At 46.3% G+C, this 12,727-nt stretch overlaps 1 protein-coding gene across 1 annotated transcript; it reads left to right on the forward strand.

Annotated features, from left to right (window-relative positions):
* The first annotated feature begins 3,613 nt into the window (after nucleotides 1–3,613).
* On the forward strand, nucleotides 3,614–4,899 carry LOC123099114 (BTB/POZ and MATH domain-containing protein 3-like). Its single transcript, XM_044521259.1, has 2 exons — nucleotides 3,614–4,279; nucleotides 4,316–4,899. Exons 1-2 carry the CDS (start codon nucleotides 3,802–3,804, stop codon nucleotides 4,897–4,899), a joined length of 1,062 nt encoding a protein of 353 aa, XP_044377194.1. The 5' UTR covers nucleotides 3,614–3,801.
* The last annotated feature ends 7,828 nt before the right edge of the window (nucleotides 4,900–12,727 follow it).

Below are 12,727 nucleotides of genomic sequence, written 5' to 3' on the forward strand. Positions count from 1 at the left end.
CTGCACAAAATACTTTGTTGTTGGCACAATGCAATCTTCTTTTTATGATGCTAAAACCTATAGCTTGCTTTTACGTAGCATTCCCTGGATGATCTTAGTACAATCTTTCTTTGCAAGGCACACTGGTACTGAGCTTTCTTGAAAAGCTTCTATGTTCTAATTTTGTAGTTGTATTGTTTGAGATTACTCCGTGAGTCTGCTTTGTTCCAACTGTGTCATTTGGTACGCAAGCTATAGAGTTCAACTCTGTTCTTAGTGTAGTTAGTGCAAAATTAACTCGCTTCCGTCCCATTTCAAATTCATTTCTGATGAAGTAAATTGTAATTCAAGATCAAAAAAGCAAATGAGTTCCATGGAATAATTTTAAATAGTCGCATTTTATCCCTAACAAAAGTTACTTGGTATACAAATTCAATTTGCTCGTAGCAGGCAGGGTGCTTGAGACACCATGTCATGGTGCTTGAGACACCCTGTTCCATGTCATGGTGTCTCCATCATGGTGCTTGAGACTCCATCTTTGTGGAACCCATATTGACAGGGTGCTTGAGACACCATGTCAATATGAACATCATACATATTATCTCATTTGACTTCTGCCAAGAGTAGGACACAATAAGCAAACTCCAAACTCTACCTGTAATGCTGACTTGAATTAGCTAACTCCCAAAGCATGCATGCTAATAAATTATACGCTAAGAGCAGTTAGCACAATAAATACATTCACAATTTGTAATAATCTGTCGCAACCTGGTGCGTGATTTTTGACCACTCTAAATGTTTGTTGTAGTATTTCTTTTCTCTTTTCACTTCTGCTACCTCATCCACAATGTAAGGCTGAACCCTTTGTAAGTTTTGTTTGTCTGTTGGCATTCCAAAGAAAATACCATAAACTATATAAGGCTATCAGCCGCTGTCAAGGCAAAAATTCAATTAACAAATAAACACAAGCATTTCTATTTCGCTGATCTAGAACTTCACAAGAACACACACAGATTTGTAAGATGATAGACACATTAAGGGGGTATAAAGCTTCAATGAAAATTATTATTTTAGGAGTGTGGTATTTCTAGAATTTAACCTCCATTAAAAGTTCAAAGAAGGGAAATGCAAAAATGTTGTGTACTATTTGTAGCATATAACCTCCAATCCAATTTCAGAAGAGAGCAACAATCAACTTTTGGCGTACCGTAGTTGAAAAGTTGTGTCGAAATGCTTGGTCGTAAGCTACTTCTTGAACAATCAACAACCATCACTCATCATAGAAAAAACCATACTAAACTGTTTGCAAAATATTTCTCCTCACTTTGGATTTAAATTAGATGACCTATTATTTCTAAATAACATATAAAAGAATTTGGAGGAAAACACACACACCATATGTACCAAAACTACAAAAGAAATCTTACATGCAAAGAGACATTCCACTGGACATGTCAAATCAAGATGCTAGCTCAATCTTTCTTATACCAAAAAAATATTTAATCAAATTGAAAGGTGCCCATGGTGACATCGAACTTTCATTCACCGGCAAGGTGACACAGAAACCCAATGAATCAATGGATTTGCGCTAGGTTTTCGCGTGGCATGGCACCTTGGTGCAGCTGACGCGGGAGACGAGTAAGAAGACGCAGTCCGTGTTGCTTCTCCTCCAGCGCGGGTCCTCCCCCTCTGCCACCGCAGAGAGCATCGCTCCCCTTGTCTCTCGCCGGCCGCGTCACCGTTGGAGGAGTCGCCAGCGGTGGCGGTGTCGAAAATGGGAAGACGGCGGTGGATGCGACGATTCGTCACCCGACGAAGACGGCCACGCCGCTGTTAGATCTGTGGCCATCACATCCATCACACACCGTTGTAAGGAGAGCGAACATGAGCTAACCAATGCACGTCGGGTGGAGGACTGGAGGGGAGAAGTGGCGGCGGCTCCAAGAGAGAGTCGGAGGAGTATGGGAGGTGTTCAGGTGTACTCGAAAGGGATGTGCAATGGTGGCTGTGCTTGGGAGAGGGATGCGGTTTTTTACCATCGCGTTCCGCCTACAGCGCAAATCAAAGCCGCTCATCGCATACAGTATAATCCAGTCCACTGTTGTGTCAGCCATGCACCAGCCTATGCTTCTTTTCTGGCTAGGTCCTACGCATGCCTGCCCGTGCGCTCTTTTTTTAGTAGTTTCGTTTTCCTCCCATGCTCCCATGCTTGTGTTTAGGGATGCATAACTAAGGTCGCTAACTACTGTGGTAATTGTTACATATTAACGCACGGGCACCACTAATTGTGTTGTAAATAAAAGCACTAAAAAATCACGTGCGTGCCATCTTTATGATGGTGGTGTATGGATTTTATCACAAGTATAAATTTCTCAAAGAACTTTATGAAGGATGTGTATGAACTTTACAATAAAATCAGAAGGACTTTTTCAAAAACCAATAAAAACCTAAAGTTCTTTGATATTTGACTATAAAGTTCCAAAAAGAGTTAATAAAGTTCTCTACCTATTTTTTCAAAAGTTATGAGCTATTCCAGAGTTTTTCAAAAGTTCTTCTGTTTTTCATGGCAAAGTTCAGACACCAAATTAACAATCCTTGGTTCTCTATGCAACTATTTCAAAAATGTTCTTTTAGAACAATTAAACAACGGGATATTTTAATTTTGTTGTGGTTGAATTATTTCTAGCACCGGCGGCTGGAGAGATAATCACGGGGATTACTACATCGGCTGGAGAGATAAATGGTACACATGCAAAGAATCTAGCAACAGTGCACCTACTACCTAACATGAATACCCTGGGCAAGTATGGGCGGTGGAGATAGGCGCTGCGTATAGAACGCGAATGTAAAAGACTTTTTCGTTGGGAGAGGAGGAGAAGGCAACTCCCAGTGTGCTGGACCAGATCCACAGAGCCAAGGAACTGCTTGCTCGCCCTGGCCCGATCCCCTCGCACACCAGGTACAGGTACCGCCACGTCGTTGCCCTGCCTCTTCAATCCCGCGTCTTTTTCCAGCAGCTCGTCGATGAACCGGGTCAGATTGCCTTCCTCTTCGTTGCCCTCTTCGTCTACGTCTTGACGGGCTCTCCAAACAATGTGCAGCACGCCCTCACCATGGGCGGCCCAGAGGCACCTTGCCGCGACTCGCAAGGCGAATGAGTTGGCGGTTCCGCTGGAACTGGCCGGGGTCCCATCCCATGTCCTGTTGGCGGGGGCTCAGGGCGCGGCGTCGACGGCCAAGGACGAGCCACACGGCCTGCGCTTTTCGCCGGGTGACGCACCATCATGAGATATGGCAGCCGGGCGAGATGGAGCGCCGAGGGATTCCCTGATTTGTACGAAGCATACATGGTATGAAGCGAAACTCCTGGGATTGCATCCCCATCTGGAGATTACGCCCCTGATTTTTTTCTTAGTCGTTGATTGTGTTTCCTTGTAGGCTTTTATTAGGGGCGGACGAAGGGCGAGCGATGGGAAGAGTTGGACGAAGCGCGGCGACGTAAGAGGGGAGAGGGAACCTTATGTTTTTTTTAGGTAGTAGAGATAGAGATAGAGAAGATATAGATTAAAAAAAAGAAAAAGTAAATGTGGCCGTCAAATAGGGCTAGATCACGGTAAAATATGGGCCAGGTGGGTATTTTTCAGCCCAACGTGCGGAATCTTCTTCGTGGGCAGCGCCGCCGCCCCCAATCCCAAAATCGCTCGTCTCCTTCCCCATCTCACTCTCACAACCTCCCGCCGTCTCGCCGTCTCGCCGTCGATCAGTCCCCAGCATGTTGCCCAAGTGCTAGCCGCCTTGCCCACTATTAATATCGCAGGAATCATGTCCTTCGCCGGGGTATCCGTCGTTGCTGATGGCAAGCTGCTGCAGCCGTCCGCGGAGTCGGCCATGGTCTACTCCGGCACGGCCAGCGGCAGGCTTGTGGTCGAAGGCTACTCCCGCGTCAAACACCTTCCCAATAAACGAAGAATCATGGGCCACTCTTTCACTTTCAGAGCCGGAGGATACCAATGGGCTCTGATGCTATTTCCCCATGGCTGCGTAGGGGATGGCAGTTCCATGTGCGTTTATCTTTTCCTTGACCAGCATGTCGCACAGCCAGTGAAGGTGAATCTCCAGTTTAGTTTCATGGGTGGGGTTGACAAGCAAGAGCCTGCAGTCAAAACATGTGACTTCACTAACAGCAACCGTGTCTTGGGTGAACATCATTTCATACAAAGAAAGGATCTTGAGCAGTCAGGGCATCTCAAACAAGATTGTCTCATCATCCGGTGCGATTTTACCATCGTTGAAGCTGCTGGTGCACCATTCGTTGAGGATTCTATAATCACTAAAGCTGCTGATGCTCCATTCGTTAAGGTGCCGCTGCCGCCATCTAATATTTGTGAGCATCTGAACCATCTCTTCGTCACGAAAGTTGGCGCCGACGTGATGTTCAAGGTCGGTGACGAGGAGTTCGCGGCTCACCGATGTGTGCTTGCGGCCCGTTCTGTTGTCTTTATGGCGGAGCTCTTCGGCCCCATGATGGAAGGCACTACAACCGGTGTCATACAAATACAAGACATGGAACCAAACGTGTTCGATGCCTTGCTTCGTTTCATCTACACCGACTCAATGCCCGAGATGATGAAGGTGGGAGGAGAAGCGACAACTGAGGTTACGGGGCTGCGACAATTGCTTGCTGCGGCGGACAGGTATGATCTCCAAAGGCTCAAGTTGATGTACGAAGAGAGGCCGTGCGGGCTTATAGATGTGAGCTCGGTGGCGGCCATCATTGGTGTGGCTGCACAACACTATTGCTGCGGACTGAAGGAGGCCTGCCTGGAGTTCCTCAAAGTCCAGTCCGCTGTAGACTTGCGAGGAGTCATGGCGACCAGTGAGTGGGAGCACGTTGCTGCAACAGAGATCTCTCTGTTGTGAATGAGCTCATCGCCAGGCTTGCTTCCAAAGTGTAGTCCATTCATATGATACTCCCTCCGTGTCCAGAATTACTTGTCACAGAAATGAATAAAATTGCCCGACAAGTATTTCTGGACAGAGGGAATACTAGAGAAACGCCATGTGCATGGCGCACGGATGGCTTATATGTTCAGGTAAGTGAACGTCAACGTAGATTAATTCATTGTCCTGCATTCCTGCGGTGTGACTGTGAAAGTACCTTGGCCTAGAGAAAATCTCCATATTAATGGATGGCGCTCGCCATATGTATGTGTATCTATCTAGCTATGTACTCCTGAAAGATGTCCAATTTGCACCTGAATGAATGACTTGGGAGGGCAATTCAAGATTATGGGAATTGTATTAATTCAATATTATGTACTCCCTCGATCCAAAAATAAGTGTCACTGATTTGGTACAACTTTGTACTAAATCAGCGATGCTTATTTTGGGACGGAGGAAGTATCTATCTACCTATGTACACCTGAAAAATGTTCGATTTGCAACTGAATTAATGAATTGCTGCAGATTACTGGAGCAGGAACCGGTGAGTGCGAGTGTTGCTGGCAGGACTCCTCCGTCCTGGTGTGGCTGTTTTGGGTGGCTTTCTCGCCGTGTCTTCCTAGTGCTTGCGGCTGTCTCTCCCATTGGAGGGCTTTGGCTCTGCGTCAAGCCTTTTTCTTCCTCCTCCATTATCTTGGTTTCCGTGCATCTTCTACGGCCCTATGACACTCAGTTGTTGAGAAGGATGCGTGGGCTCATGGCTAGTGACCAACGGGAGCAAAAGGAGGCACGGACACGCGGTGGCCGACAATTGCGGATTGTGGCAGCCGGTGATCTCATCACCCACTAGAGCAACATTCGTGCGTGGTATCTGTGCACACGAGCCTGTGCCATGCGGCCAAGGAGGTAACGGCTTATCTGACATGTTATATATTGTGATTCTCATTTGTTTGGAATTTTACTCCATGTGTTGCGGTTGCTTAGGTTTGGACAGTTTTTCGTGGGGTTCGGATTTGTGGCTCGCCTGCCCATCTCCGTCCCCGGTGCTCGAGTAAGTTCCAAGGAAAAAAATCAAAAATCATGTTGGTGTCATGCATCTCTAAACTGCATATGTTATGCCTCCTGATATTAGTGATTGTGGATCTATCACTGCATACATGTTATACAAGAAAACTTACTGTGCAAATCATGATCATGATTTTTTTTACAACAGTAAACATGGGTTCATACTCGGTATGATTCCATCATCAGCATGGCTATCATCCGTGTGTCTACCACTTGCTGATAGGCCTCTGTCGCCCAGCTGCATATATGCACATGTGTTTATAATATCATTGATCATGTCTCATTCTTTGGTTGTCATATTTCTTTTCTATACAAATTGTAAAGCTCCGGTTCATGTTACCGATCTTTGCATGCCTTGTGTTCATAACTTTGCAAACAAGCTGATAAAGAGCAACCTTAAATTATAGAAATAAGGTTGGGAAGGTCAAAGAAAAGATTTGCAGGCAGATGACTTTATATACCAAATAAAAAAATGTGAATATGAGTAGCTTCTACTTGCACACTGATATGAATTTTGCAATTGTTAGTCACTCATTTTGCTATTAATCGAGATTACTATTTTTTAGCCCGCTGAACAAAATTGCTGATCAACAACTTATGAATTCTAAAGCAGTGTCGATTGTGTTATTTAGATTCTCTCCATGAACAAACTGAACACAACTATGCAGCACTAAATGAAGCCATGAAAAACACAACTAGCTAGATGCATGCATGTGTTGTTTCATAGTGCATCACTGAATTTCTTACGTCGTGCCGCTTTTAATTTTTTGATTTGGATAGTTCAGTGACATAGCTGGAGGATGGTCCTCATGAAGAAAAGGCATGGTTTACAAGACTGTTGATTGCCGCGTCGATGAAAAGGTCTCATGTATGCTGGACTATGCTTCATGTTTGCTACTTTGGCAATGACATACAGTAATTATTTCTCTTGCTGTGTGCCAATTTATTTCAAGAATGAGTAAGAAGGACCTTCATTTTATATATGTGATCTACTAAGTTCCAAAGGAATGTGGACGCCCTACAGCCCATGAATGAAGCTATGAATATGAATAAATCTTCAATTTACTTTTAGGTTAATGTTGGGTTCTCCTTGCTGCCTTGCTTAAAACAATAAAGTTAATTTTATTGGCTTCCTAAGTAATGTGGCTGCAAGCAATTCCTATATCTCTAGGATTTAGGCATGCATGTGGTTGTACACAAAAACATAAAAATGGCGAGCTAATTTTCGCACACATGGAAGAAGTGTTGTTACATCTTTGACTGTTCCTAGCAAGGTGGTTAAAATAGTGGCCGTGCATGGTTGGTTTGTGATCACTGCTAATGTGCAGGGAACATATTTATATGTTAATTGTTACTCCCTCCGTCCCGTAATGTAAGATGTTTTTTGACACTACACTATCGTCGAAAAACGTACTATATTATGAGATGGAGGGAGTACATTTTACCTCGAATCTATACCGATAGAAATTCCATTGATCTCCATATTGACGGTAAGATTTCATGCCTTGAATTTAGCAAGGTTCAAAAGGAAGTAATCTTGGTTTGCTTGCTCCTAGCAACGCTTATTATGGTATTCATAACATTCTACTTTGTCTGTGTCCGGAATTATGATTCACTTATGCTTGTGTAGAGACTTATGTCTTTCATTGTTCATACTAGGCATTGTGCAGGTGTGTGGATGAGTTGACTGTTGAATTGGAGGAAGCGAAGAAATGTGACCATGAGGACAAAGAAACCGAGGCTATACAGCTCCAGGAACAATCACCATGCTTGATGCTCAGACGGAACTCAAGGCATTAGTTGAGGCGATAGATACTTCAAAGCCAAAGAGAAGCAGAAGCTCATGAAATCGCATTGGATTGCCAAAGGGGAATGCAGAATTGAGAACAGAGCTGAACATCAAAGGTAACATGAGATTGATTGCTCTATGAACAAGCTATTGTCAATACCAAGGTGAAACAGGATGCAGATTACCCTTCTATAAACTGAAGATGTGAATGACCAGCAAAACATGCATCATTCTTGTGGAGGGAATATAATTAATGATATCCTGCTGGATGACCAACCAGAGGTTTTCCTTTCCTACAGATGGTTCATCCTGTGAAAGAGCCTAAGCACTGGACGATAAATGCAGCCACAAGGATGACCTTTTGAGATCAGAATTTTCTGAACCGCAACTTCAGTTGGAAGTGATGCATGAAGAAAATAGTAAAACTTATGAGTTCCTGTGAGAGAGCTATGAATTTAAAACTCAATTTTCTGAGCAAGACAATCCAGAAACTACAGAAAACATTCAGTTCAGAGCTGTTGGAATGGATGAAGCAATAGATACTTAGGGTTTCCGAGGAAAACATGTCCCATGACTCTCCAATTGTCGCTTTTAAGCATGTGTTGCGGCTTGTGTGGGCAGCTGGAGCGGTCCAAAAAAGGCTTCTGAATACTCGGGATGCAGTACAACATTTCTAAACTACTCTTATATTAAAGTGGTGATCTAAACGCTCTTATATTAGTTTACAGAGGGAGTACTTGAAATGGCCAAAGAGCTTTCAATAAGCATTCAACTATATGTTGTCTACATGTTCAGCGAGAGCAGGACGGTATGAATGCCTCAAGTCTGCAATGTCAGAGGAGAGAGGGAATGCTTAGGAAGCTAAGTTTTACCGCCAGCAGCCATATTTTTGGGACTTGGATTTGAAAAGCAAAGCCTTTGATGGGTCAAAGTTTTACTTAGTGTTGCAATGATGAAATTTCTGCTGCATGTTTAAAACCGCATAGGTCTGAAACTGAGTTGAGAAACAGGACAGGACTGATGGTGTTAAATAGAAACGTGTTCTTTTGAAGCTCAAAGGAAGGGATCTCTTTGCTATTGATAACTGGAGGGTCCTGCTACTCCACTATAGGAAGTCAGTGAATTTTGGCAATGCAAGGCATTTGAACTATTGAAATCTAAAGAGGAGAGAGCAAAGCTTCTATCTGAAGTCTGAACTGAAGAGGTTCTGCGAGTAGCTTAGCATAGCTCAAAAGAAAATTAAGAGCATGCATGAATAACTGTGATGATATTGAATGGTCTATTAGTTTGTATGAAAATCAACATTATAATGTACACCCTCTGTTTCTAAATGTATAGGACGTTTTGACACTTCAATTTGAACTGCATAAAAGGTCTTATACATTTTAAAAACAGAGGTAGTATCTCAAAGCCAAATAACAACAAACAGCTGGAAACTGTGCAGGTTACGGAAACTGAATTAATCAACTACTTGGAGGATAATTCTAAGATTATGGAAACTGTATAGGTCACCGGTGCCGGCCATTCCTAAAAGATTAACAAGTTCGTGCGGTACACATATAAGTACACTAGCAAATAGTATATGTATACATATAGCTCACACATGCAAATGTTATCATAAGGTTTCTACAACAAGGGTCTTGTTCTAGAAGATTTCTCCAACGAAGGTCTTGTTTCATAAACAAAAAAAATTGGTTCGGTGGTGAAGTTTTTTTTTTTTTTGCAACATGGGTCTTGTTTCTGAAGATTTCTCCAATGGAGGTCTTGTTTCATAAACAAAAAATGGTTCAGTGGTGAAGCTTTTTTGCAACATGTGTCTTGTTTCAGAAACCAAAAAACGGTTCGGTGGTGATTTTTTTTGTAACAAGGGTCTTATTTCATATGGTTTTTGCAAAGGGGTCTTGTTTCAGAAAGAATAAACGGTTCGATGATGTTTTGCACAAGGCTTCTGTTGCAGCAGGATGAACGCAACAGTAGCCTTGTTGCATAAGCTGACGCTCATATCATATGGCGGTCCATCAGACTGCTATTACGGGCTCCATCAAACGGACGGCGAGGCGATTGATCTTTTTGGATCATCACTTGGCCGACGCGTAGTGCTCCTCAAATTGTGAGTCGCCTATTCCCTCCCCTCCCCTCACCCCTTATCGACATTAATGATCCTTCACCATCCATTCGCTGTCACAACATCCTAGCAAGTACTCCCTCCGTCCGAAAAAGCTTGTCTCTCAAATGGATGTATCTAGCACCAAGTTAGTGCTAGATACATCCATTTGAGAGACAAGTTTGAGATAAGTTTTTTCGGACGGAGGGAGTATATCAAGCCTGTTAGTTTGTGGACTATAAAAGGAGCAAAAAATTGTCACACTAAAGGGTAAAATACAGAAAGAGAATACTATAGAAGCTACCATAAGATGGCAACTATATGATATGTATAAAAAAGAGGTAAAATGTACCTACTTTTATTTTCCTTTATTCTGTTCATGTTCATTTTTTTAGATGAATTTTCCTTTCTTTATCGGACACATTGTTTTGGTTCATTATGTTCGTAAAATAAACCGTGTTCTACTCCCTCTGTTCTTAAAAATTTGTTTTTTAAAAGATTTTAAATGGACTATCACATATGGATGTATATAGACATATTTTAGAGTGTAGATTCACTTATTTTGCTCCGTATATAGTCGCTTGTTGAAATAATCTCTAGAAAGACAAATATTTAGGAACGGAGAGAGTATAAGAATGGAATTGAGCAGCAAATTGTTTTGTTTTCACTTCTTGCAAAACGTATGAGCGAACCATCTGCCCGCCCGTCGCGTATGTTTCGCTTTAGAGTGATCAAAAGAATTGGGGATGGTCTATCGACTATAGTATTTGGATTGAAAAGTGACTATAGAGAGATTTATGTTTGTGATTAAAATCCGAGAGCCCACCTGGATTAGTCTGTGATTTAATTTGTTCTGCATCAAGGACATGTGATGTTCAAGCCTTGGAGATGCCTACGGATGTCGATGTTATCAGTCGGCCGATGCGCACCTACCTAGAGCATTTCCAGTCGCGCCCACAGAACGGCCTCTCCAGCCGTTTTTTTGCGTCGGCGCCGAAAAAACGGCCCAGTTGCGTCCCCAGAAGCCCGTTTTTTGTCGGCTTGGGCCGAAATGAGCGCCGGCGGAACCAGGCCGAACCCGACGCGCCGGGGGGCGCCTGGGGGCGCCGGGGCGAGCGTTTTGGCGCGAATAGCCGCGGGCCCGCCGAGTCAGCGAGACGGCCGCTTCGTCAACCTCATCGCCTCGATTCCCGCGGAAATCAATGCGAAGGCTGCCACGCTGCCGCGTCGGTCAGCCTCCATTGATGCCTCACGGGCGGCGCAGTGAAGGCGCTGCCGACGCGCACCCCGCCCGCATGCGCCACGCGTCCGCCCGCATGCCACCCCTCGCCACCCCGCTTCGACTATAAAAAGCGCCCCTCCCCGCTGGTGAGCGCCACAACCTCCCCCTCTCCCTCCCGTGAAACAGCCTTCTCCTCGCCGGCGAGCTCCCTTACCACCCATGCCCGCCGACGAGTGAAGCCATGGCGGAGATATACCCTGGCGACGGCGCCGCGGTGAATGGCTTCGGCCACCGACACCTCCAGGAGCCGGAGGCGCGCCTCCTGTACGAGGCCGAGTACCCGGCGCCCCCTGATATGCGCGTGCCGGGCTCGTGGAGACTGAGCACCGGCGGTGTCCCGGTGTCGCCGGTGCCCGAAGGGGCGGCACGGCGGGCAGAGATCGCCCGCATCCGCTCCTCGCTGACGGAGGAGCAGCGGAACGAGCCGAGGTACGCGCCCGACAGCGAAACACTGTGGACGCTATACTTCGAGCGCCGCCGCGAGGAGCAGATCGCCTCCGTCAACGGCATCATCCCCTGCGGCCGCCTCAACTCTGAAGGACGGCGCGAGTGGTGGGGCGTCCTCGACCGCACACTCGACGTCGTCCTCGACCACATCAAGACCGGCAATGTGCCGCGGCTGGAGTACCCGACGCGGCCCTCCTTCTCTCGCCGCCGCGGCAGTTCCTGGATCCCGCGGCGAATGGAGCCAGGGTCGTCCTCATCGTCGGGCTCCGACTCGCCGGCCCTCCGCCCCATCAAGCCCGAGCCGGAGGGGACACCACTCGGGTGTCGCATTCGCAGCGGCGCCCTCATCATCAACAAGCCCTCGCCGGCGACAGCACCGACGAGGCGCTCCCTCCGCCTGGTCCGGCCGAAGCCCAAGCCGGACATGCTCCTCGTGAAGCCGGAGCACGCCGTCATGGTGGCCCCTGACGACGAGTCCGCCCAGAAATGGGCGAAGGAGGACTACGTCCGCGAGCAGGTGCGCCGTTAGCGTCGGGCGTACCTGGAGACCCAGGCCCGTGGCCGCGCCGAGGAGGGCGGCGTTATCGTCATCGACTGTGATGATGATGGCGAGGCCGGGCCGTCAAGCGTTGTCGGTGCCCCTCGCGAGGGCTGCAGCAGGGCGCACGACGACGACGACGGTGGCGACTACACCCGCTTCTACAGGCTCCTCGGCATGTAGACGGCGGCGGCAGCGGCTAGGCTTTTTTAGTTCGTTTTTAAGTTATTAGGCGTAGTTCATGCATATTTCCAAGTTTTTGTATAAATTTGGACGAAATATGACCGAGTTCGTGCAAAAATCGCCGAGTTTGCAAAAAAACATCGCCGAATCCGCGGCGACCGTGGGCGCGTGGCTGAAAGCAAACCGAGCCTCAGGTGCCGATCTAGCGCTGGCTCGCCCTCAGGCCGTTCTTTTTCGGCGCCTGGGAGGCCGAACGGCTGGAGACGCTCTTATCAGTCGGCTGAGTGTGAGCGTTCTTCAAAAATAAATGCGCGGCGGCCGAATTTCGCGTAAAAGCCCTAACAATTGGGCCAGCAGGACTTTTTTCAGCCCACCGCGCAGAATATTCATGGGCCGCTC

The sequence above is a fragment of the Triticum aestivum genome, chromosome 1B (genome assembly GCF_018294505.1).
Source record: "Triticum aestivum cultivar Chinese Spring chromosome 1B, IWGSC CS RefSeq v2.1, whole genome shotgun sequence".
Taxonomy (NCBI): Eukaryota; Viridiplantae; Streptophyta; class Magnoliopsida; order Poales; family Poaceae; genus Triticum; species Triticum aestivum.

Excerpts from the sequence above, each read along its gene's own strand:
- LOC123099114 (XM_044521259.1), top strand. The coding sequence starts at position 3,802 with ATGTCCTTCGCCGGGGTATCCGTCGTTGCTGATGGCAAGCTGCTGCAG. Across the intron at positions 4,280-4,315 it reads TACCATCGTTGAAGCTGCTG|CTGCTGATGCTCCATTCGTT; the intron begins GTGCACCATTCG and ends TAATCACTAAAG.